The following is a 25,208-nucleotide window of genomic DNA, read 5'->3' on the forward strand; positions in this document are numbered from 1 at the left end:
CCAACAACAGCACACACTTTTGATCACATTAGTCTCGCAGTTACTCTCATCATTATTACACAAGATACATATATTTCTTTACTCAAAACGTAGAACGGAGAGAACCCAAAAACTCCCTAAGGACATGGCAACTGCCAAAGACGATGAACATAGGCAGCAACAAATCAGCAGCTGTTGCTGTCGTTTAACGCGTAAAAATTCGCGTAATCGTTTTCAACGGCAACAACAGCAGCAGCAGCAGCATCAGCAGCAGCAGCGCCATCAGCACGCTCAGTTTCACTATCACATGCAGCAGCCACCTCAATTACGTCCTCCAGCGGGTTCCCGTGCCCAAGCTGCTGCCGATACCAAATCTGACATTATTGTAGCCGGCAAGTATCGTCTATTAAGTCGCATTGGTCATGGATCTTTTGGTGAACTATATCGGGCATGCGGCCTTCAATATGGGGAAGAAGTAGCAGTAAAGTTGGAAAACGCATTGGTCAGTCATCCTTTGTTGCCTCGGGAGGCGAAGATTTATGGCTTACTAAGAGGCAGTTTGGGTTTTCCGCACATTAAGCACTACGGCACAGAGGGGGTTTTTAATGTTTTAGTCTTGGATCTTTTGGGACCCACTTTGGAAGATCTTTTGAATTTCTGTGCCCGCAAATTTAGTATGAAGACTACTTTAATGCTCGCTGATCAGATGTTGGCAAGGGTCGAGTACATCCACTTGAAATGTTTCATTCATCGCGACATTAAGCCTGATAATTTTCTCATGGGCCTGGGTCGACAACGTGCACGAGTGTTTATGATCGACTTTGGTCTAGCAAAAAAGTTCTATAGTTCCCGGACAAAGCGACATATTGGCTATAGTGAAAACCATGATTTGGTTGGGACTGCCCGATATGCATCGGTTAGAGCCCATTATGCTGAACAGGGACGAAGGGATGATCTAGAATCTGTGGGATATTTATTACTGTATTTTCGCCGAGGACATTTACCTTGGCAGGGTATTAAGGCCGAATCTAGACAACAGAAATACGAAAAAATCGCCGAAAAGAAGTCCTCTATAGCGTTGCATTCGCTTTGCGGCGGTTTACCTATCGAGTTCTTTATGTATCTGAAATATTGTCGCAGTTTGCATTTTGCGGAACAGCCAGACTATATGTATTTGAGGCAATTATTTAAAGTGCTGTTTCGTCGAAACTATTTCCATCATGATTTCCTGTTCGATTGGGTGGATTTAGAGAGGGAGGCATCGGAGAAAATGAAAAAGCGTCGTTGCTCTTGCCGTTATCATAAGCACCAGCACCGTGAACAGAAGCTTCGTGAAAGGAGCCAACTACAAGAACAGCAGGAAGCACAAAAGGAAAATCAAACAGGAAAATGAAGTCGAGCAGTAGCGACCTGCAAAACATTTACTGATCTTTGTTGTTATAATTAAGATGCGGATACACACACATATGCACACTCATTTTTATTTGTCCATTCCTATTCTGTTGTCCTCGTCAAATTAATGGATCGCACAATTGGCGAACACAAAAGACTTGCTAATGCAAAAGCAAATATAATAACAAAAACAGTATTTGAATGCCCAACTTAAAACGGAATTGTGGTACAGTTGGTGTACCAAGTTTTTATGGTATAGAAAGTAGAAAGGGAAAATAGTTTTAAAAGGCGAATCATGATTATAGGATTAAGTTGATTATTAGTATTTTGTTGAATTTTAGTTAATGATACTTCATTATTTTCGATAGGATGTGGCAAACTAACTCTTATGCTCGAACTACTATTCTGACTCCCATACATACAGCGGTGGTCAGCAGGTTAGCCCCCTTTTTTTTAACTTTGAATTTGATTTTCTCGGCTCCTAAGAAATTTAATGAAGAAATTTTTTCAGTTGGTTATTGTATTTATATGATGACCCATAATTATTGTCTTTATTGTGCTTTCGATGTTTTTTTACAAGTGCGTTTAACGAAAAGCGCCCCCAAATTCTTGTCAATAGTTGAGCCCCATCTTACCAAAATCTTTAATATTATAGATCGAACAAAAAACCTTTTACCTAATAAGCGGTTCTCCGACGGTTCGAACGCAGGGAAAAGAAAGAGATGGAGGGTGTGGGAAATTTTGCTTACCTAGTTTTTGGAAATGATGTTCGATGATATCGACCTTATTTTTGTCGGATTTTTTATGAAACATTCGTTAATCAAGAAAAAAGTACTTTAGGTTAAATTGGTATCGTAAAACGGCGTCAAACCAAAAGACCTCAGAATTACATACAAAAACCCAAAATTTCGATTGGCCCCAAAACAAATACTGAGGCTAAAATGACCAACAATAACCAACAAATAACTGAACAAATTTCATTACATTTTTTAGGAGCCGAGAAAATCAAATTCAAAGTTAAAAAAAAAGGAGGCTAACCTGCTGACCACCACTGTACATATAGGCCTGTTATAGCACACATGTAGGCCATGCCAAAAAGTGTGTTAATAGAAGGGTTAATTAGAAGACATGATAAGACGTGTTACAGATAGGGAAAATTCGTGGGGGGGGGGGGGGTCAAATGAGAACCTATGGCAATTGGATGGCAAATTCCCTTTAGCTGAATTCCTGGTGTATAACTTAGCGAAGACAAGGAAAGGGAAAGTAGTTGGCTTAGGCGCGCTGTAATAATGGAAATTGGAACGCACGGAGTACACCAACTTGACAGCCCCAAAGCGATTTGGCATGAACTATTCTTTAGAGGCTCATAAGAAGTCCATGAATGTATGTGTAAGATTGTGAGTGTCTACTTGCATAAATATATAAATAACTTTTCGAGGGCCGTGCCACGCCCACTTTAACGCCCACTTCATTTAATTTTTTCGTGCTCATTTTATTACATTTTTATGTTACTCGGTTTTTAAAGGTAATTTTCTATTTTTATAATAGATATATTCTATGTCAGCAAGTTTAGCTCTTATAGCTACATATCCAACCGCCTGTGTGTCTATATATTGCCAAAAGTGACGTACTTTGAAAATACTGCACATTTACGTATTAAGAATAAAGTGTAAAGTAATCAGGGTATAGCCAGGTTGTCATAGGACATTTTAGGGTATTTTTTTTTATTTGTGCTTGGCTGAGCAAGGACTTTCGCTTTAAAATCTCCAGCTCAAGAAATTGCATACATGCCTAATGGCACCCATACAAGTAGTACGCCTTCGGTGCGTTGAAGCATGAAAATATTGGTGTCTTTTTTGTGTGGTTTTCAGTTTTCAAATTAAGATTTTTTTGTTTTTTTATACCCTTGCAGAGGGTATTACAAGATTAGTCAGATGTTTGTAACGCAAAGGATTTCTACCCGATATATATTCCTGATCAGCATGAAAATCTGAGTCGATTTAGTCATGTCCGTTTGGCCGTCTGTCGGTGTAAATCAAATTTACGCCCCCATTTGGAAAGCTAAGGAGAATTGTCAATTGTGAAGTATAAAATACATATTGATGAATAATTGAGCCAAATTTAATTACAGTACTTCAAATATGTCTGGAAAAAAACATTGTGTTTCGAACGTATAGAATGCGGCTTGGCAAAACTGCTGAACAAGAGTCAGGTAAAGAAAAAGCTAAAACACAAATGGTAAAATATTAATTGATTGTAATTCTGTAGTATTTTTGGATGTAAAGTAAAGGGTTTTGGTTGATACGCTTATTAAACATTTAGGTCTTGCCGACTGCGGCAAATATTGATTTTATTGACACATTTAACAGTACTAGCAGAAACATTGTTCAAGACAAATAACGAGTAAAAGTTTGTTTAAAGTTTAGCTTTTCTCACTTTTATTCATTTTTTTCCAATGAAAGGAGGCAACATTGAGGGAGGGTCGATAGACAGATATGAGTCGGGTGACTGGCAGAAACCCCCAAAACTGTGTCTGTGTATGGGGGTATGTATATATATACAATGTTTGGCAAAGCGTTTGACCATTAAACCAATTTTCTGGCAAACACGAAAAATGCCAAAAGCGCCATTTTACCCTGGCTAAAAAGGTATATTACTTACGTTCCCAAACCTTTGGCCTATGCTATTTTTTTAGTTTTTGCCTTATCTTTGGCTAACCAGTTAACAAAAACCTAAACTTTGTTAGTTAGCTGGTATGGTGAACGTATATTACCAATTCCTTTCGGAGCTCTGTTGTTTCTTAATTGTTAGTCGTTGTCGAAGGCAATTATTTGGGCTTCTTTAGTGTAGAAAAATATTTCAACTATATTTTTATCTCTCTTATCCGTTTTTGGGCGCTATTTTGAATTCGTAATTTACAACAATTCAAGTTTTTTGTCTTTCAAGGCCTAAATTTTGAATGGGAGGTAAAACATCTGCGGCTGTTGGTTCTCAGGGCCAAAGGAAATTTTACTTCGCCGTTGTTGAAGTGTTTACATTATTAATGTCCTGGGAAAAACTGCCGCTGTGTGTGTGTGGTTTAGCATTTAGCTAATGCTTAGTTGGATAAAACAAAAAAAAAAGAAATAATGAAAACAAAAGAGAAGGCTCCCAGAAAAGATTGGGAAAAGCAAAGGGTTGACGTGTCTCTTATCGGTTATGCACGGAAAGTGGATTTCTAATTGCGTGGGAAACAAAGTAGACTAATTGTTTGACTGAATGTTTGACCAAAATATTTTTTTCCTGCACTGGCTACTTCAATGCTCTGTAACGAAAAACTTCATTTGCGATCCAACAGCGATTGGAAACAATATTTGAAGCTTTTATGATACTTTTTCAAATCGTAATAAGAAATAAGATGATGCGCCTGGTAAACATTTAAACAAAAAAATCAATTTTTTCTCCCAACTACTCTGCATGTACCGATTTCCTGTACTGAGCATGTTTGAATGTGGTTAAATATCTGCAATTGCGAAGACCAATGAACATGTAGATAAATGATCTTTGCCAACTGAATAAAAAGGTAAAGCTCAACAAGAAATAAACAAAATCTCTTAATTCACAATTTCTTCTGATACTTAAATTTTGATAGATACATAGGTTAAAAAGATAAAAGAATGCGAAACCTGACTAATAACAAAGTTTTGTAATTTAGACAACTCATTCTGTTATCAATTCGTTGAAGTTAATCAATAAATAAATATGTTTTTAATTCAGTAGAATCTTAAACGAACAGTTGTATAGATTAAAAATATGGCCGGTTCTCTTGTGGTTTTATTGTGTTAAATGGTCCTGTTAGTGGGTGAAATTTTTCGTTTGTTTTATTTTTAAGGCTAAGAAAAATGTGAATTTTCATTGTTAATGGCGGCAGTGCTATTGTACAAACAGTGATGGTTTAGGTTGCTTGCTGCTGTTGCTGCTGATGATGATGATAACTTATGTAACTAACGCTGCATAAATCCAACCCACACAGACACATATACATACATTTTTATTTAACTATTGAGTATGCGTGTAGGATGTGTGTGTGTGTGTGTGTGTGTGTGCTTGTGAGTGTGAGTATGCTTGTATGTGATTTGGCACATTTTTCTATTAGTCAGACTTTTCTATTTCTGTGCTGCTGATAATTCTTTTGCCGCTAACAAGGAGTAGCCATACCACTAGAACATGGACATTTGTCGTTGTCATCAACACACACTTACATACATAAGCATACACGAATAAAGGTTGAGAGAGTGAGAGAGAGACGTGCAGACTTGCCTCAACATGGACACACACACACACAATCAAACAAACTATATTTCTATTTCATTTCACATTGCTTGCATTGTTGCTGTTGACACTGTTTAGAATTGTCCCGGTTCGATTTAGGTTTCGTTTCGATTCCGTTACGGTTCGTTTCAAATTTTAATTAGACGTGTTTCAAATATTTTGCCGGATGCTGTTCATGTCACTTTGGTGGACCATTTTTGACTGTCTTCAAATCGATGTGGTTTGACAGCAGCGAGATCTAACCAGCTGCTGCTGCTGCTCTTGCTTAGAAAAATTCTTGCCAACTTGGTGAGAGAGACAAAAAGAGAGAGATAGAGAAAATGAAAATGTGACCATTGAGGGTTCCTTTATGCTTGTATTTGTTGCGATGTGCAAAGGAGTTGCCACATTGCACACTAAATTCAAAATATGTTGAATATATTTAGTATCAAGGATTCAAAACTCAAATAATTTTAGATCCTGCTTCCCCATTCAGAGAAATATTTGATTGATAACTTTTTTCATATTATTGCCTATAAATTTGTATTTATTCACTTGGTAACTCTGTTTATATATTGCTCTTATATTCATTCTGTTTTTAACTGGAGCATGCGCAATTTTCTTTTCTCTGTGTTACTATTTAAATTTCGAATTTCTGGCTCTGCTTAGAAAGAGAAAGGTGGTATAAAATCGTGTACAGTGTTATACCAAACATTACATTTGTACAGTGTTCGACAAATGTATGCGTATATATCAAACCACAAGACCAAAACGCGTTTAGTGGACGTGCTAACAACTTTGTGGCGAGCAAAAAACAAACACCCAAGCTAGAGAGATATACATAGTAAGGGGGGCAAAAGTGACAATGTGTGTTGTCATGAAAGAAATGGTTGGTATAAAGGTGGGTAAAAACAAGTAAGGGAAAGATACCATGCGAATGCACGGACTTCTTTGTTAAGAATTTTGGCAAAGCTAAAAGCATTGACCTGCTTACATATCTATACGCATATACATGTTAGGCAACAAAAAAGGTACAAAATGGCTTATAAATCTAATGTTAACTTTTGACACTGTCTCGGCATGACTCGTAGCTGGAGCCATTTTCTTTCCTCTTTCTACACACATTAAAACAATTCATATTATATCTTCCTGGTTGGTGTTGTCTTTGCAATTTTTAGGTATCTTTTACGGGTAGGAAATAAATATTGATACATTTTCATACGCCTGTTCCATGAAACTCTAAGGAGCATGTCATCATTTATTTTCCTATCCACCGACATTTGCTGCTATGTACGGCCCAGATACAATTTTTGCCTTTGCCGCCTTTTTTTTTTGTGTCACCTAACAGATTTTTCTTGTATTTGTTGTTGCTCGCTATTGATTAGTATTTTTTGGTGGGCCACCTTTGCATACATATCCCTTTATGTGAGCTGGTCTATGTGTGTACATACATGTATGTATTCGTTTGGATTTCGTAATTTATGAGCAATTTGATGGATTGCGCAAATAATTATACCCTTGGAAAACGGGTATATTAATATTGGCCAGAAGTGTGCAAATTTGAAGAATATTCTTCATCCACACGTCGAGACGAGTTCATATAGCAGAACTGGTACTGCAGGTGTGGTATTTTATAATTTGTTGTCAGAAATTTATTAGATTTTCAGTTAAATATATTTATTTTTGACAGTGCCCAATTTAACCGAGATATGACTTTATCAAATAGCTTCCACGACGACCATTCGATCACAGGTCGCGGTCAATCGCTTCGCAACTTAAATTTTTAAAATAGCAATTATTGATAGATGAATCAATAACTCCTCATAATTCCTCCGTTTTGTTCTTTTATATCACTTTTTTCTTTAAATGGACTTATTTCTGATATATTGATTTCCTGAATATATTGAAGTCTGGTCTTAACAAGACAGCTAGCCCTTAAAACGTGTTCAAATTTGCGTTGGTTTAAATTTTTGTTAAACGTGGCCCAAAATTCTCGTGCAACAGTATCTTTACTGTGTTACAGTTTATTTTAATATAGTTTTATACCATACACCCATAGGGTGAAATGGTATATTAAAGTCGCCAAAATGTATGTAACAGGCAGAAGGAAGCATCTCCGACCCCATAAAGTATGTATATTCTTGATCAAGATCAACAGCAGAATCGATCTAGCCATGTCCGTCCGTCCGCCCGTCTGTCCGTATGAACACCTAGATCTCGGAGACTGTAAGAGCTAGAGCCACCAAATTTGGTATGTAGACTCGTGTAGTATGTAGAGTGATCAAGTTTATTTCGAATTTTTGCCACGCCCCTTTCCGCCCCCGCAATTTAAAAAAAGCGTTTATCTCAAAAACTATTCCAGCTAGAGACACCATATTTGGTATGTATATTCGCTTAGTAAATGCACACATTTTGTATGTATAAATATTTGCCAAGCCCTTTTCCGCCCCCGTTATTTGAAAAACTTGATTATCTCCTGTATTTTTTTTCCTTATGCAATCAAATTTGGCACACTTAAATTTAATACTAATATCTAGCAAAATACCAAATTTGATCAAAATCGGACAAAAAACAGTCGAGTTACGCATATAAACGTTTTTCCATAAGGCCGGAGTTGGTCGTTGGCTGGTGGGGGCGCTAGGGAGCTCGTATGATTGAGTGAGCGAGATACTAAGATATGCTTGTAAAAAGCATGTGAAAATGCATTTGTTTAATAAAGTTGAAATAGTTGCTTTACTGGTGTATGGTATACCTAAGTCGGCGAGACGACTTACTTACTTCATTACTTATGCATTTATGTATATAATGTTCACATTCTGGTTTTGCGTTTTGAGCTTGTATGTTAAAATGTAGCCGATCCATTAAAAGAATACTATTCCCAACAAAATAGCCCTTCATAATTGCTCTTTTATGCTCTAAATTAAATAAAGTAAAAAGAAGATCTGCACCTCGAATTGCTATTATGACAATTAGCAAAACGTTAACAGTTTTTAATTTGGGCCATGATCTATGATCTGTGTTGACCACATTAGGTTGGGTTAGAGACAAGTTTTTCCACCCATTATAATAGTTTGAAAACAAAGGCTGTACATAAAAGGTTCTACTTTGATCAGGTGAAAGAATTACATATGTATATATGTTTGTTTTGCTAGTGTGTTGTTCAGTTCATTGATTCGCATCCATAAACAGTTGTTATTCTAATTGTTAGTATATTTGTAAAAATTATTCTTATTGTGTATTTTTATTTAACTACTTATTTAATGGCATCAGAGCTATTACTCTTTGTGTTGCTTCGCGCCATTTTAAAATTGTTTCGTCGGTCTTAGCCCTTGTTGTCTTCTTAATCTGAACAATAAAAACTCAATGTGGATGTACACTCAAAAATATACATCGGTCTTTTTAACAAAACTACAGTTACCGTAGAATATGGAAATCCTTTTTTTTATGTTAGATTTTCAACTTATATTTCTGCATTATTTAAACCAAAGCATTAACTCATGCAAAAAAGCTGAAGTGTTAAGCATTAACTCATGCAAAAAAGCTGCAGTGTTAAAATTGCTCGCGTGATTGTGATAAGAAAAGATAAATTCAATTAATTTCTGTTTTTAGGCCATGCCAATTAAATGCTGAGTCGATGTTAATTAATCGCATACGCACAAACCAATAAAATACGTATATATGTGTGTAAACTGCCTTGAATTTGTATAATTCATATAGAACAATTGATGATTTCGTATTTAATAGTGGGCACTCAGCACCTAACACTAAATTTCGTATACACTGCTTATTGTAAGTGGGTTCATGCTTATGTATACACTGGTCGGCATATATATTTTGACATCATTTACATTTCACATTTCAAGTACAGTTTCATTTAACGAAGCGAAAATGAATGCCAAAGTATAGTGCACACTAATAACTGTAAATTGGCGAAATATTTTGTCTATTATGTTTTGTCACTTCTTTCTGCTGAAAAAAAAAATTAACTAAGGCACCGCTATGTCAAAATATATATTGCGACCAGTGTATGTATGTATGTACATATGTCCTCTATGTGACAAAATTTAAAATAAATAATTATCAGTACCAATCGGATTCTATTTACAGGTTTCAGAACAGATTCACCATCAGTAGTTCCATTTCGATCCCAGGGGTGCCGTCATAAAACATTATTAGTTCACCAAAGTTGCGGTATACTTGAACCAAACGAATAACAACTTAATTTCACTAAAGCCTATATATATGTACATACATATGTACTTGTACATACGCATTTGTGAACACATACATATGTATGTATTTCTACTTTTTTTTTAGGTCAGCATTTGTTACTGGTCTACGGGGTTATGCCTATGAAATGAATGACACACACTGAGGCAAAATAAAATAATCGATGCTTTTAAAATTTGCATAAGATTGGATACCACACAGATGCTAAACTCAACCTTGTTTCTTATTTACCATATTCAATATATCCCATTGAGCATTTTCACATTGCGCATACGCCGCATTGAACCTGAGCCCAAGTCCAAGACCTAAGTTCGTGGGCGTTGAATTTAATTGTGGGAATTTTGCTTCTGCCACGCACAAATCACATGTATGTATATAAACTGAAAATGAATGTCGTGGCTATAAGAATTGAATTTTTGACTAGCTACATATGCTTGGTTAGTCCTCCCACACTTTGCTACCATGTACGCTGCTAAAGCCAAGACGGCAGGACCCTTCATTTCTCACCGTTTCAATGGAAGCTATCCTAATGTGTATGGTCATGGCCTTGTCTTAAAGTTTCATCGTGGGAACCGTCCACTATGTATTAAACCCCGTTTTATGTAAAACAATTTTCCAGCCCAACTTGTAAACTTTTTTAAAATTTTCAACTTTCATTAATGTCGAAAGCTCGTTAGCGACAAGTTATCCCAGGCTTCTTTAGCGGATCATTCATATAAAACATACTTAATTATTTTTGTATGTATGGTTTTCAAAGGCGGCATCGGTTATTAATTTCGCATAAAAGTACAAAATAAAAAAAAACGATTTACAACAAACAAGTTTTTGAACTTTGTGTAAAAATTATAATATATTAACATATAAAAAAAGGTAAAAACAAAAACTGAGCTCCATGGGTTAATTAAATACACATTTAATTATGTGATTCAAAAAAAAAGAGTAATTGATCTAAACAGAAATTCGACTAAAATATAATTAAAGTTATTTATCAAGCAAGATAGTACGTTTTTACTGCAATTCCTCTTCCGTGGAACTTTCTCCATTTTTATTTTCCTCTTTTGTTTGTGTCTACTGAAACTGAGATAAGTTGTTTTAGTTTAATGATTGGATCCTAATAACAGAAAAAAATCGCACACGAATTATTTTTACAGATGACAACCCCAATGCAGCCAAGTAAATACACTGGCCTCGTGGCCGATTTGATGCCTAATATACGGGCCATGAAATACTCAGGTCTATTTATGCATAATTTTACTGGCGGCAGTGGCTTTATGAAGAAGATATACTCGTCGGTGCATTTGGTCTTTCTATTTATACAGTTTGCCTTTATATTGGTTAACATGGCTCTTAATGCAGAGGAGGTAAATGAGTTATCGGGAAATACGATAACCACTCTATTTTTCACCCATTGCATTACAAAATTCATTTATTTGGCCGTCAATCAGAAGAACTTTTATAGGTAAGCTGTCGAAGGGAGAATTTGTGGAAAGTTAACAAGAGGAAATTTCTCATTGCGATCATGGCTTTTGTTTCAGAACTTTAAATATCTGGAATCAAGTAAACACTCACCCATTATTCGCTGAGTCCGACGCTCGCTATCATTCGATTGCCTTGGCTAAAATGCGTAAATTATTTTTTTTAGTCATGCTTACTACATTTGCATCGGCCACTGCATGGACTACTATAACTTTTTTTGGTGACAGCGTTAAAATGATAGTTGACAAAGAGACCAATTCAAGCATTGCTGTTGAAATTCCCCGCCTGCCCATTAAATCGTTTTACCCTTGGGATGCCAGCAAGGGCATGTTCTACACAATAAGTTTTGCTTTTCAAATTTATTACGTTCTATTTTCGATGATCCACTCTAATTTGTGCGATGTCATGTTCTGCTCTTGGCTGATTTTTGCCTGCGAGCAGTTGCAACATCTTAAGGGTATTATGAAGCCGCTAATGGAGCTTTCAGCTTCTCTAGATACATATAGACCAAATTCAGCCGCTCTTTTTAGGTCATTATCGGCAAATTCAAAATCAGAGCTTATACGCAATGAGGGTAAGTGACGGGGATGATATGATACTGAAAATTGGTGGTCCTAATTGCATTTGCCGAATTGCAGAGAAAGATCCGGGTGCCGACATGGACATGACCGGTATATACAGCACGAAAGCAGATTGGGGAGCCCAATTTCGAGCACCCTCTACTCTGCAGTCCTTCAATGGCGGCTCGAACGGTGGTGGCGGTAACGGGGTAAATGGTGCTAATCCCAATGGCCTGACAAAAAAACAGGAGATGATGGTGCGCAGTGCCATTAAATATTGGGTAGAGAGACATAAGCACGTTGTACGGTGAGTAAGTGCATATGAATGCGACTAAAAATGATTTTTATGAGGAAGCTGGATAAATTGAATTCCAAATATACATATATAAAAATATAATTTTTTGGACTTAAACGAGACTCCTAGTCGGTTTTTTTGGACTATCTATTCGTTTAGTTATTTACATTGTTGATCAAGCTTTTGACTTGGCATCCTTTACCTTTTCTTAGCCTGGTGGCTGCAATTGGGGATACTTATGGGGCTGCCTTGTTACTGCATATGCTGACCTCAACTATCAAGCTGACACTGTTAGCCTACCAAGCCACCAAAATCACTGGTGTAAATGTTTACGCCTTTACGGTGATTGGATATTTGGGATATGCGCTCGCCCAGGTGTTTCATTTTTGTATTTTTGGCAACCGTCTGATTGAGGAGGTGAGTAGTCAAACAGCTGTGCAGCTGGAAAATGTTAGCTAAGACAACAATGTTTATTCAAATTATATAGAGCTCATCTGTTATGGAGGCTGCCTACTCCTGCCACTGGTACGATGGCTCCGAGGAGGCGAAAACTTTTGTTCAAATTGTTTGCCAGCAATGCCAGAAAGCTATGAGCATATCGGGTGCAAAATTCTTTACTGTCTCGTTGGATTTGTTTGCTTCGGTAAGATAATCTTTAATATGCTACCTATTGAATCTTACCATATAAACGGACCTAAAACTATTTCTATTTTTTATTGTTTCCATCTTTTAATTTTCTCGCTGTATGCTTAGGTCCTGGGCGCTGTGGTCACCTATTTTATGGTGCTTGTCCAGCTTAAGTGAGCATTGAAAAGAAGTCAATGTCAAACGCAAATGCCAACAAACTCTGTGCTAACAACAACAACAAAAAAAGGGACAACAACGTCGAATCAAATGTTTTGGAGTACACAAAAGATAATTATTAACTCACATATACATATATCTATTACCATATGTATATGTACATATGTATGTGTATAAATTTATTTTCTTTATTCATTTTTTACACACGCTACATATTACATAGAGCTTTCAATGTAAGCATAAATAATGTAAGAAATTTATATGCAAATAAACGTGTAGTGATTAACAACGAATATTCAAAACCACAACAATGCAATAAGAGCTTTATTTGATTAAGAATGATGAGTTCTCGTTTTTGGTCTCATTTAAGTATATGACAAAACAACAAAACTATATAGGTATATTATTATATCTACATTTTCAATAATAGTGACTGTCCTTTTATTTAGTTAGTTAAGACGAAAAATTCATCAAACTGAGTAGAATATTAACTTAAGTTGCTATGCATTTCACACTACTTTACTTTATTCACGCTCTGACATCTAAAGTCCAAATGCACATGATTTTTAATGGTCCAGACACGGTACGCTTGGCTGCGTTAAAGCAAACCTCGGACATCATCCGTTGGGCAGATGTGCAGAGCCGGCTTAATTGAATTTAAATTATGAATGCCAATTTCTACTCTGATTGTGAATTTTTTTCCCCAATTTTGTATTTCGGCAGAGTCGCAACTTTATGGTTGGCCAAGCCAAGTGCCGCAACAAGAGCAAGAGTAATAAAAAATTGCAGCTAACAATTAAACGAAATGTGGCAAAAATGTAATTTAAAATCACATTCATATGTTTATTTTTTGTTTTTGGGCATTTTGAAAGCGCTCTTTACGGTTTTTTAAATTACCCAACTCCGTTTGCGGACCCCAAAAGCAACAACTACAAATCAGCTTTATGTTGATCAACGACTTTAAAATACCCTCTACCAAGTTGAGGCGTTAGTAGAATATGTAAATAGGAAAGAAAAAAAAAAAAAAATTTTTGGCCAAAGGAACTCCAGTTGTGAGAGTCCAATCCAAAATATATTTAATATACTCATATGTCTACTTGTTTACGAGGTATACAAAATGCTACACAACGCGTTTAACGCAGCCAAATGAAATTTTTGTTTTTAACAGCGATTATATTGTTGGCACTAAAGAGAAGTTTGTAATTTTGATATATGAGAGATCCACAAAAACAACTAAAAAATGCCAGCTTTCCTAAGTCTGATGTTACTACTTCTGGTTAATTTCTTTACAGTGCAGACACTTTCGTCTTTGGAAATGAAAATTTCTTAGCATGAGCATGTTGCTAACAACAGCCGCCTAACTCATATATACTCGTTACGTTAATGCTATATATTATTCTCTTTTATTAATAATCGTTATTTTTGTGTTTCATAGGTTTACCTTTTTGGCCGTACCATTTTGTCTAAAAAATATTATGAAAGAACTGAGGAAATAAATTTTAGTAATAACACATTTGTATATCACAATTACATTAGAACAAACATCAAAACTTTTTTTCTAAGCGCCGTTAAGTTTTAAAATTTAAACATTAAAATTAACTGGTTATAAACTATTTTCTCAATATTAACTTAAATTTGTAAGGGTTCAACAATGTACAAAAAAGGAGCATAGTAAGTTAAAGAGCAGCAAAGTCAAAGTCGAGAGCATCCCCCCATATGTACCACGTTATCCACCCATTTCGTTGTCCCACTAAGCGTTGATTATTGTTGGCCACCACCAAAAGCAAAGCAAGACAAAATAACAAAGTAATGCAAAATTTATAATTTGCTTTCTGTCTTTTGCCCATATTCTATTAAATAGTAAAAACAACAAAACGAAAATATGTAAATTGCCTCAGTTGCAAGTTCAACGACCAGACCAAAGACTTTACTCTCGATGTGCTTTAAGTTGCCTAATTGTGAAATGATGAAAACGATCAGAAATGTAATAATTATCTATAAAAACAATACAATTTTGGCATTCGATTGGTGGCGATTATGCCCCACACCTTATGTTTTTTCCTCGTTCGGTTTTTTATTTGTCTTTACTGGCAAATTTCAAAAAACTAAAGACACGAACTTTGGTTCGAAACTTCGCTAACTCAGCATGAGTCAATTTTCTGTCTGGAAGTAAAGTATCTTCAGTGGAGCGCGTCGTTGGCCAGTTCGCCGCTCATTGAACTTCTCTTGCGCAAATACCGACGTTGCACTCCTCTTGCCAACCCCTCGTGCATTCTGTTCAGCTGCTCATTTGATTCGTGTGTCTGGATTTTCTCTTTGACCGATTTTCATGGCATGATCTGTTTTACGGCTTTCGGTTTTCTTTTGCTACACTCCCATATACAGGCTCATGCTTGTTATTGTCGTAACCATGAGCTTCGTCAAGCGTCGCAAAGATCGGCTCTGACTCGTCTGTATTTAAATGCCACCGAAACATGTTTTCAGACATTCAGTTTTAGTTGTCATTCCAAGCAATTCGGTTGTGTGCCTTTTAGAGTGCGTCGCTCTGGTGTATATGTATATTTTCTGTTTGCCATACGCCGCGTTGCACCACTTAAACATTCCAAAACATAAGGATTACCAAATTAATTAAATTCGCTAACACACCACATTCCAGAAACTTCGCCTGAAGGTGAGAAATTGTCAAAGAATCATCGAAAATAATGCCTGGAATTGTAATAAGCGGTGATAATGATGCTAAGAACGCAAAAAATGAACATATTCGTGATAATGTTGCAAATCAAGTGCCTCCCAAAATGCATTGTATTGCAACAAAAGAGCTCAATTGGTCTTCGAAATATGTATTTAAAATATTCATTAATTTTTTAATAGGAGCATTGAACTGTGAGATTTATCTGTGTGATAAAAATAATATGTATAGATTTTGGTAGCGCATTTAAAATTTTGAGTGCAAAACATAACATATTGTGAAACTATGCTCTTTTGCTTATTCGAGAAGAACTTGTGTAAGTTGTTTACAAATCGTTTCGCCGTCCACTGAAAAGTTGACGAAATTCTGTGAAAAGAATTACAAAATCGTAACAGGCAATACACTTTTAACTAGTAGACCGCACACAAAGAGAGAAAAATGAGTGAAGGGGAAGAAGGAGGCATCAACTCTTTTGCGCAAACCGAAAGACCAACAGTCAAAAATAATAAAGAAACACAACTCGTTTCTTGCCGCGTTTTTTATGACTCTTGGTTTGCCCCTTTTTATACCATATTTTCCCCAAAATTTTCGCAATGTTTGAGGTAAAGTAAGCTGGGTAAACATTTGCAATGAACGCAATAGCCATTAGTGGCAGCGGCCACATCAGCTTTAGCTGTATTCTAACAGGTTGTAGTTGCCACCACCAATGCAGCTGCCGCTTTGCAAATTGTATTTTTTTGTGCAATTTGTGAGCTTTTCTTACCAATAACTATTAATGTTGGCCTCAATGAGCCTGTAGTGCGGACATTAAGCAACGAGTCAAAATTATCAGGAACTTTAGGTATGGTAGCCGTAATTATTTATGAAAATACTTGTTTTGCCGTTTTTCATATTGTCAATTTTATTTTCTTTACAAAATGAAATACCTAAAGGTTCTTTTGGACTTATACGCATAGAGAAAATATTATATTTTGTAGTCTAGGTACATGGGTAAGAAACTAAATTCATTGTAAAGCAATTTTTGGAATCATTCTTTCTCTCTATATCGATTCCTATACCGATTTGCTGAAGTTGCTTTACCAATATAATTATTCGTTTTATTTTGCTAAGCGCAAGTGAAGTTAAAATGAAATGTGCTGTATAAGCGATAAAACGGCAAAAGTCAGCCCATCAGCCATGGGCTATGTTGTTTAAGGTCGATGCTGGTTGATTATTTTGGAGCCCAACAAAAGCAATTAAACATTACGCAAGTGGGCGTGATTGTCGGTGGTCTAAGTATACCTGATTGGGAGAGTGTCGCAGGGCTGGGGGTTATGCAGTTTTGGCCATGCTAATGAAACGAGTCTTTGGCGTGTGACGAACAGCAAGACGTACAATTAAAATGTCAAAAATATAATAATACAATTGTCAAGATGTTAAGAAATACAGTAGATAAATTCAATGTCATTCCTACTCCCAAATATTGTAATCGCACTAATTATTTAAAACTATGTTTTGTGTTCACGGTGTTTTAATTAAAAAACGAAGTGAGTAAGCTGCCTGGCCGACTTAAGTATACCATCCAACAATTAAAACAAATATTTTGAATTGACAATAACAAATGTATTTCTGAGTTTATAAAAAATTCTGCCTACAAGCACCCTAACGCCGCTACCAGCCAACGGTAAACTCCGACCTTTTGGACCACCTTGAGGAAAGTTTTCATATGCATAACTCGGAAATTTTCAATTCGATTTGCTATATATTAATTACAAATTTAAGTATACCAAATTTATTTGCATTAAGTGGAAAATTACGAGAAATGGTCTATTTTATACAAATTGCGAGTGTGTAGAGCGCAAAATGTTTAATCGAGTACACTCCCCGATATACATACATATCGAGTCGGCTGTTAATGCTTAAAAATGTATATGTAATATACCATTTGACTAGATTTTGTGTAAAGACGAATATATATATATATGTTTTTAATATTTTAATAACTCAGATGATGATGTTGCATCCTACTCCGGCTCAGCGTGTCAGCATACGTGAGGAGTTGCGCGAACCAGAGGACCCTTCTGATATTGAGCGCGACATCAAGTTGATACGAGAATGGTTGGAGACGCAGCCGCACTTGCCCAAGGATATGGACGATATGCGTTTAACGACCTTCTTGCGCGGCTGTAAGTTTAGCTTGGAGAAAGTGAAGAAGAAGCTGGATATGTACTACACAATGAGGAATGCGGTACCGGAGTTTTTTGCCAACCGGGATATTAACCGTGAAGAACTAAACATTGTTTTAGACTATGTGTAAGGAGAACTGATTTGCCTTAAGAATACTCATAATGAATTTGTCTGTTCTTTAGACACTGCCCCACGTTACCAGGCATAACGCCAAATGGGCGCCGCATCACCTTTATACGGGGAATTGACTGTGACTTCCAGCCCCATCATATTTTGGATGCCATGAAGGTGGCCTTAATGATTGGAGATGTGCGTCTAGCTGAAGAGAGTGTTGGCATTGCCGGCGACATATTCATTTTAGACGCAGCTGTGGCAAGTGCTTCGCACTTTGCAAAGTTTTCACCGACTGTAGTAAAGAAATTTCTTATTGCTGTTCAGGAAGCGTATCCCGTTAAGGTAAAAGAGGTCCATGTGATTAACATATCCCCGCTGGTAGACACGATCTTTAATTTCGTGAAGCCCTTCGTTAAAGAGAAGATTCGTAGCCGCATAACTTTTCACAATGATGTAGAGAGCCTATACAAGGTGGTTCCAAAGGATTTGCTTCCCAATGAATACGGCGGCAAAGCTGGTGGTATTGTGGAGCTCAATCAATGGTGGAAACAAAAGTTAGCCGACAATACTAAGTGGTTTACCGAGCAGGAGGATAAAAAGGCCAATGAATCGTTGCGCCCCGGCGCACCAAAGACCAGTGACGATTTGTTTGGAATGGAGGGTACATTCCGTCAACTGAACATCGATTAAAAATTTTGAATCAAGTACACATTTTGCAAAATTAACTTGCTTTATTGAACGCTTTTTCATGATCTTCTATTGCATGTATACGTATTTTTATATTCTTTATGCTTGTGCAAATTCGGCAGTAAATTTTCACAATAAATAGTAAAGGACCAGCAAATAAAATTCCAATTTCTTGTTTGTAATTTGAAATTTAGCCATTGTTGATGTTAAACAGTTTCGGAAAAGACCAATTGACTGAAAGGTATAAGAATGTCAAAATCAAAGATCTATTCCATCAATATGTATAGGGCAATACTTGCTTAGGGGATTCAATAAATTTTGATTAAAATTAAATATATGCATATATATACATACATGAGATTCTAAATTTATTATGCAAACCAAACTTGCAATTTAATATAATTATAATGAAACTCAAATATATTTTGGTAAATAATTTGAAGGTGGTAGTTTGTCAAACTTTTGTCTTATAATATATTCAAATTATGTTTTATTGAAACGACAAAAACTTTGTAGCTGATAATTTGGAGTTAAGTTAGAAAAGACAGGACACACCTTCAAATATATTATTAACTATATAAGGACATATCAAATTTGAAGTCTAATCATTTTTGTCATCATGCAGTACGACGATAAAACAATTAAACGCCGAGACCTGTTTGTTTTTATTCGCATCACGTTTCGCGTTGCTGCAATGTTTCCTCTTGCGGACAACCAGTCCAGTGATCTTGTGAGATCTTTCGATCTTATTTACGAGGCTTTTAATCTCATGGTATCAATACATATAGCTGGATTATACATATGTACAATATACATTAACTACGGCAAAGGGGATTTGGATTTTTTCGTCAGTTGTCTGATACAAACAATTATCTATATGTGGACAATTGCCATGAAATTGTACTTTCGTCGAATACGGCCCAATTTGTTGAATGAGATATTGCAGTTTATAAATGAGAAATATGAACTATGTTCTGCTCCTGGATTTACCTATGTTACAATGTCGGGTGCCTTAAAACAATCAAATTTGTGGATTAAAAGCTATGTTTATTGTTGTTATGTAGGCACCATATTTTGGCTGATACTTCCAATAGCCTACAGAGATAATAGTTTACCCCTTGCCTGCTGGTATCCTTTTGATTATACGGTAAGAATACTGTAAAGTTGGATAATGTCTTTTCCATAAATAAGTAAACAATGATTAAGAAATGACTAAATTTAAACTTTCTCGCATTCATTCTCTGATTTTAAATGACATTACATGTTAACAATTAAATGGTGCATTATGTTAAATCTTAAATGTCCTTTCAGCAACCCATTGTGTACGAGTTAGTATTTCTTCTACAAGCAGTTGGCCAGATTCAAGTCGCAGCTGCCTTTGCATCATCCAGTGGAGCTCATATGGTTTTAGCTATATTAATATCTGGACAATTTGATGTGTTATTTTGTAGTTTAAAGAATGTATTAGCCACAACCTATATCCAAATGGGTGCAAATAGAGCGGAATTAAAGTAAGTTGGATTAATATTATTTTTGAGCTACAAAAAATGTAGCTTGGTTATTTCAGTCATACCAATCCAGAAATTGTTCTACAAATTCTTACAGTAAACTGCTTGAAGTCCAATCAATAACGAATGCAGATACTGATCAATATTCTTATTCAGTAGAAAAGCATACACCTATTGAAGAACTCCTTGCAACGCCGTCAAAGATTTGTCCAAATTTTCGAATTGCTTTCAAAATGTCGTTTAAACGATGCCTTCAGCATCACCGCTATATAATAACAGCGCTACAAAAAATGGAAAATTTCTATAACCCAATTTGGTTTGTAAAAATTGGAGAAGTCACGTTTCTCATGTGCCTTGTTGCTTTTGTTTCGACAAAAAGCAGCCAGGATAACTCAGTTATGCGGATGGTATCGCTTGGGCAATATCTATTGCTGGTGCTGTATGAACTATTTATCATCTGCTACTTTGCAGAGGTAATTTATCAGAATAGCCAACAATGTGGTGCGGCTCTTTGGCGAAGTCCGTGGCATTTACATATATCGGAAGTGCGAAGCGACTATCTTTTCTTTCTCCTAAATTCCCAAAGAAAATTTCAACTGACGGCTGGAAAGATATATAATTTAAATGTGGACCGTTTTCGAGGTGTAAGTTAAAAATTAACTTTGGTTTTTTGAAATCAACAGCAATTACAATCGATGATTGCTTGTACTAACAAGTATTTGATTTATCCATTTGCTGGTGTTATTTGTTTCAGACAATTACTACTGCGTTCTCTTTTCTAACACTGTTGCAAAAATTGGATGCACGTGGCTAGTTGCTTTCCAATTTGTGAAAGATTCAATTGTTTCTTACACAATTTAATAATAAAATATTACAAATTTGCTGATAAATTTAACATATGTTTGTGACGGTAAAGCGAAATAATATTTCAAAATACATTTATATAAATTTATATAAGTTTATAAAACTAACTGAGAAGTCGAAATGTTAACGTCAATTTGTTTTATACGCATACATAGACAGCATTCAGTACTCTACACATTACTTTTTGAAACACGCACTTTTTGTAAGATGCCCGTTCAGTCTTATTTGAGCACACTATTGCAAAAACATATTTTAACAATAAGACATATATACATATGTATGTCAACTGTATGGCTAAATAAATAAGGTGTTTCATTATATATTTTTTAAATGGCTTTACAATTAAAAGCAATAAAAATCCATATACATTAATTAGGTACTTGGGATTTACTCTATTAACGTTTTCTTCACACTCTACATCCAGTAAATATCATGACTTTCAATCGACAATTTGAGCAAGACATCATTTGTGTAGTCAGGAAAAGCAATGGTTAATTGTTTTAAAATTTAAATTAAAACACAAATTGTGAATTAAAATATGTTCAAGTTTGTTTAATGATTGATTGAACGATAGAAATCGATTAACTTTTTCAGATTTTTTATTTACAGGCATTAGTACTGTGGATTGCTTTTATTGTCTACCCAAAGCTTTTCATATTCCTGACTACTCATTTGTTTTTTGGTCTTTTTCACAATTTGTACAACTCTTAATTGTATTTTCCGTGTACTTTGTTTAGCGATTCATCTTATAGTTTTACAATATCAAAAGTATGTTAATTTGCTTCTTTTTAAATTGAATTCTTTTGTATTTTTATACTAAAAATTCTTCTACAGTCAAAATTTTACAATATTTATACTTTATAATTATTATTGTATAAAATGATGTAGACTCGTCCATATTTAATTATTTAGCTGATGTATGCATGTTATTTTTATTTATCATATAAATTAAACTTTATAAAGACAGCTCCGATTAGTTATTATAAAAAAAATATAGATGCCTGTAAATATGCATTACTTTATAGGTATTCTTTTTATAAGCTTTAACCGTTTTGAATTTGTTTTTCTCAGCTAGTGTTTGTTTTTTCTTAATCCTTAATTACAACAAGCTATCCAGTCATAACAGCTAAAACAAACTAGATGAAACAACAATTTTGAATTGTTATTTGCTAATTTTTTTTCATGAGGGCGTACATATGTTGCTGCTGATGCTGACACTTATGTTTGTGCTTTTGTAGTATTGAATCTTCGTTGTGCTTTAGTAGATTGAGTATATTCTATGGCCTAGTCCCTCGTTCGCCATCCTAACATCACCTTGGTTAATATTTATGCAGATTTTGTTGCTGTTTCCACAGATGGTGCTACTTTTGCCACTGTTGTTGGTGTATTTGTTAGTGTTGACTAGTTGAATTTTTCTGCGTCGCTAGCTTGCATGTGACTTTTTCATCATACTCATGCTACTATCATGATTAAAATGCTCGGCATTAAAAATCACCTGAATTATAAAGCCCTGGTGAATGTTGCATTCATCAATGGGAACCTTATCACCAAGTAATTTGCCACTGTAAAACCAACGCTGGCAACAAGCATCAATTCCTTCTGCAGCCTAAACAGACGAATAGTTAAGGTAGATTAATTAATTATTTAGCTCTTGAATTCATTTGTATGATGCCTTACCTGCAGCTTCTTTTTGCACTGTCCTACTGTATCCTTTGAGTATACGGGCAGTTTAACATCCGACATAGTCGATGATATGCGCAATTTGAGGAATATTTCAGTACCGCCATCAACTGGCTCTGAGTATTCAGCGGGCGAATCCCTTCCATTCTCTTCTTTTACTATATTAATGGGATATGATAGGCAATAGATCGGCACTTTGTATTGCGTGCCCAGTTCATCATAGCACTCCGTGAGGTATCTATAAAAATCGGTAAAATATGTTTTTATTGTGGTAGCTTTAATATATTTCATATTTTTCCCCACCCAAAGCATGCTAGTTAAGTATTTTTAACAACAAGTACACTTGCTCTGGATAAAAAAAAATATTGAGAAGTTTCAGAGTATTGCATTTTATGCAGTTTGCAAATAATCTTTTTTGTGGAAGCACTTCCATTATTAAAAACCGACGTTAGAAAAGAACGTAAGGACCAGACCAGATGTACACATATTTAACATGATTTTGATTTAGTCCTGGTACGATAGTCTTAGCTTCTATGAAAAGCCTAAGAGCCATTAAATTTGTTCATAGACTGGCACCAATAAATGTAAAACAATTAAAAACATAAATAACTAATACATATTAAGAGCACCATATTAATATCGATTTTTTAACTGCCCAACGGAGGAATGGTCAAAGCAATTACTCACCCATTTGGCACAGAAACATTGGCTCCATCTATAATAGCCTGAGCCATTTGAAAGTCTAGTCCCTCAGCTGCTTGGGAAGCTGCCCTTATTGCATCCCAGATCTCTTTACGTCCATCAAAAGCCGGGGCAGTGTCCCAGAACTCATCGCGCTTGGACTTCAATTGCCCTTCGGTTAGAGGAACATCTGACCTCCACCGTATAGTTTCGTGACATAAATGACGGTTTTTTCGGGAGGCACCTAAAGCAATGCCTTAAACGAAATGCAACGAATCATCAGAATCGAGCAATGATTCAAACATAAGGCCACTCACCTGCACTGGCCGGACGCGAAGAGACAGAGGAGACACTCATTGTTTCATTGTCCGGATTCATGCGACCCACACAAGCACCCATTTTGTTGTTGGTCACTGGCTATATGCTTATCTCCTTAGCATTTGCTGTTCCGAATGACTCTGCCTGATTTAAACAAATTTTAAATATATTTTCGAATTTGACGTTTTAAGTACTGCACTCTTAGATGTCCTAGCATCTGACGATCTTCCTTCTACTATTGTCACCTTTTTCTGTCCAAATACCGTTATTAACCTTATTATTATTGTTTGTTAACGTTCACGATGACACCAAAGTCGACGCCTCTTTGCGCCAGTTGTTGTTCTTATTATTATTGCTGCTGCTACGCCTTTACAATTACTATACACCCGCGCTGCGGACTTCCGTTATCCTCCTTGAATCTTTTGCAGTGGCATTAGTTATTAATTTAGTTTTATGAATTACAGACGATTTGCAATAACCCTAAAAACCAAATTAATTGCAACGCAGTGTTTTTTTTTTTTTGTTTATAACCTCCTCCCCCACCGAAAACATTCGCTCGGTGTAGCTTGTGCGTCATACCAAGTTCGAATCCAACATCGAGCCAAAGTGGCGAACGTCGAGCGAAGGATGCCAGCATCGAACACCTAGGAGTGGAAGCGGCGAAACTATCGATACTTGCAACCACTTTCAACTCGATCATCGAACTTTGGATGCCAACATCCAACATCTAGAGATGCAAGCCCATCGTTTGAATCGATGATTTCGCCCAAAAAATTCGAATCTTCGCTCAAGAGGATGTATTTACTTGCAATAAACTTGTAATTTATGTAAAGTCATTAATTATCTAAAAATATAAAAGCATATGCTTTAATTAAAATTATATCGGATAATGTAAAATGCTCGAATTTAAGAATCGTAAATGGTATTATAACAAGATTATGAAAAAAGATGCTATAATTGATGACTTTTGACACTATTCACAAATAAAAAAAATATTAGCCACAAAAAAGATAGCTTAAAAAAAAATAGTTTAAAAAAAATATACAAGGCAATTGTTAACTAGTTTTAATTAAAAAAAAAATAGTTTAAAAAAAAAATATACAAGGCAATCGTTTACTAGTTTTAATTAAATTCCGATTACCGTTTTAAAAAAACTGATTTTTAGAAAAACAGAATTTTCAGAAATCGCTAAGATATAAAACAGTCTAATAAAATAATAAGAGACTTTCTGACACTCCAAATATGCCAAATTGACATTTATAAAATCTCAAACAATATTCTTTAGGTTAATAATTTAGCTGGTATTCGTTGACAGTCGATAGAGTTCTTCCTTAATTACCCCTTGTATTCCATTTGTAATTACGGATTGCCATACCGCTCTTTGTTGCATTAAACTTCCCTAGCCAAAAACCCATTAAATAATTCAAATTGCAGCTTCGAATGTAGAAGTAATAAACAATTTAGTCAGAAGCACG

The 25,208-nt window shown here is 35.5% G+C and overlaps 5 protein-coding genes and 1 long non-coding RNA gene across 7 annotated transcripts; 5 read left to right on the forward strand and 1 right to left on the reverse strand.

Moving 5' to 3' along the window:
• Positions 1-16: 16 nt before the first annotated feature.
• Positions 17-1,567, forward strand: LOC6649724 (casein kinase I). Its single transcript, XM_002072406.4, has one exon. The coding sequence runs from the start codon at positions 125-127 to the stop codon at positions 1,370-1,372; it is 1,248 nt and encodes a 415-aa protein (XP_002072442.3). The 5' UTR covers positions 17-124; the 3' UTR covers positions 1,373-1,567.
• Positions 1,568-9,800: 8,233 nt separating this feature from the next.
• LOC111519348 lies at positions 9,801-10,613 on the forward strand. Its single transcript, XR_002724330.2, has 3 exons — positions 9,801-9,852; positions 9,979-10,258; positions 10,316-10,613. It is a non-coding gene; the product is annotated as an uncharacterized LOC111519348 (long non-coding RNA).
• Positions 10,614-10,735: 122 nt separating this feature from the next.
• Positions 10,736-13,315, forward strand: LOC6649725 (odorant receptor coreceptor). Its single transcript, XM_002072407.4, has 7 exons — positions 10,736-10,761; positions 11,043-11,350; positions 11,427-11,941; positions 12,006-12,234; positions 12,435-12,639; positions 12,710-12,865; positions 12,976-13,315. Exons 2-7 carry the CDS (start codon positions 11,043-11,045, stop codon positions 13,024-13,026), a joined length of 1,464 nt encoding a protein of 487 aa, XP_002072443.2. The 5' UTR covers positions 10,736-10,761; the 3' UTR covers positions 13,027-13,315.
• Positions 13,316-15,529: 2,214 nt separating this feature from the next.
• Positions 15,530-18,844, forward strand: LOC6649726 (alpha-tocopherol transfer protein-like). Its single transcript, XM_002072408.4, has 3 exons — positions 15,530-15,697; positions 17,703-18,007; positions 18,064-18,844. The coding sequence occupies exons 2-3, from the start codon at positions 17,703-17,705 to the stop codon at positions 18,683-18,685; spliced, it is 927 nt and encodes a 308-aa protein (XP_002072444.2). The 5' UTR covers positions 15,530-15,697; the 3' UTR covers positions 18,686-18,844.
• Positions 18,845-19,223: 379 nt separating this feature from the next.
• LOC6649727 (odorant receptor 83a) lies at positions 19,224-21,168 on the forward strand. Its single transcript, XM_002072409.3, has 4 exons — positions 19,224-19,829; positions 19,994-20,193; positions 20,288-20,834; positions 20,945-21,168. Exons 1-4 carry the CDS (start codon positions 19,302-19,304, stop codon positions 21,002-21,004), a joined length of 1,335 nt encoding a protein of 444 aa, XP_002072445.1. The 5' UTR covers positions 19,224-19,301; the 3' UTR covers positions 21,005-21,168.
• Positions 21,169-21,585: 417 nt separating this feature from the next.
• LOC6649728 (ubiquitin domain-containing protein 1) lies at positions 21,586-24,304 on the reverse strand. Of its 2 annotated transcripts, none has more exons than XM_047009317.1 (5): positions 24,007-24,304; positions 23,733-23,877; positions 23,422-23,671; positions 22,732-22,972; positions 21,586-22,660 (listed from the first exon to the last, which is right to left on the reverse strand). In XM_047009317.1, the coding sequence occupies exons 2-5, from the start codon at positions 23,812-23,814 to the stop codon at positions 22,478-22,480; spliced, it is 756 nt and encodes a 251-aa protein (XP_046865273.1). In that variant the 5' UTR covers positions 23,815-23,877; positions 24,007-24,304; the 3' UTR covers positions 21,586-22,477. The 2 variants fall into 2 exon arrangements, with proteins under 2 accessions (XP_046865273.1, XP_046865272.1); XM_047009316.1 differs by having other exon boundaries at positions 23,979-24,304.
• Positions 24,305-25,208: the final 904 nt, after the last annotated feature.

Source organism: Drosophila willistoni, chromosome 3R (assembly GCF_018902025.1).
Source record: "Drosophila willistoni isolate 14030-0811.24 chromosome 3R, UCI_dwil_1.1, whole genome shotgun sequence".
Taxonomy (NCBI): domain Eukaryota; kingdom Metazoa; phylum Arthropoda; class Insecta; order Diptera; family Drosophilidae; genus Drosophila; species Drosophila willistoni.

What these genes read in the sequence shown, in the direction of transcription:
- LOC6649724 (XM_002072406.4), top strand. Translation starts at nt 125, where the DNA reads ATGGCAACTGCCAAAGACGATGAACATAGGCAGCAACAAATCAGCAGC.
- LOC6649725 (XM_002072407.4), top strand. Translation starts at nt 11,043, where the DNA reads ATGACAACCCCAATGCAGCCAAGTAAATACACTGGCCTCGTGGCCGAT. An exon ending in AATCAGAAGAACTTTTATAG is followed by an intron (nt 11,351 to 11,426) that starts GTAAGCTGTCGA and finishes CTTTTGTTTCAG; the next exon opens with AACTTTAAATATCTGGAATC. An exon ending in CGTTGGATTTGTTTGCTTCG is followed by an intron (nt 12,866 to 12,975) that starts GTAAGATAATCT and finishes CTGTATGCTTAG; the next exon opens with GTCCTGGGCGCTGTGGTCAC.
- LOC6649726 (XM_002072408.4), top strand. Translation starts at nt 17,703, where the DNA reads ATGATGATGTTGCATCCTACTCCGGCTCAGCGTGTCAGCATACGTGAG. An exon ending in AACATTGTTTTAGACTATGT is followed by an intron (nt 18,008 to 18,063) that starts GTAAGGAGAACT and finishes TCTGTTCTTTAG; the next exon opens with ACACTGCCCCACGTTACCAG.
- LOC6649727 (XM_002072409.3), top strand. Translation starts at nt 19,302, where the DNA reads ATGCAGTACGACGATAAAACAATTAAACGCCGAGACCTGTTTGTTTTT. An exon ending in GGTATCCTTTTGATTATACG is followed by an intron (nt 19,830 to 19,993) that starts GTAAGAATACTG and finishes ATGTCCTTTCAG; the next exon opens with CAACCCATTGTGTACGAGTT. An exon ending in ATGTGGACCGTTTTCGAGGT is followed by an intron (nt 20,835 to 20,944) that starts GTAAGTTAAAAA and finishes TATTTGTTTCAG; the next exon opens with ACAATTACTACTGCGTTCTC.
- LOC6649728 (XM_047009317.1), bottom strand. Translation starts at nt 23,814, where the DNA reads ATGGGTGCTTGTGTGGGTCGCATGAATCCGGACAATGAAACAATGAGT. An exon ending in TTCGCGTCCGGCCAGTGCAG is followed by an intron (nt 23,672 to 23,732) that starts GTGAGTGGCCTT and finishes ATTTCGTTTAAG; the next exon opens with GCATTGCTTTAGGTGCCTCC. An exon ending in AGTGCAAAAAGAAGCTGCAG is followed by an intron (nt 22,661 to 22,731) that starts GTAAGGCATCAT and finishes TCGTCTGTTTAG; the next exon opens with GCTGCAGAAGGAATTGATGC.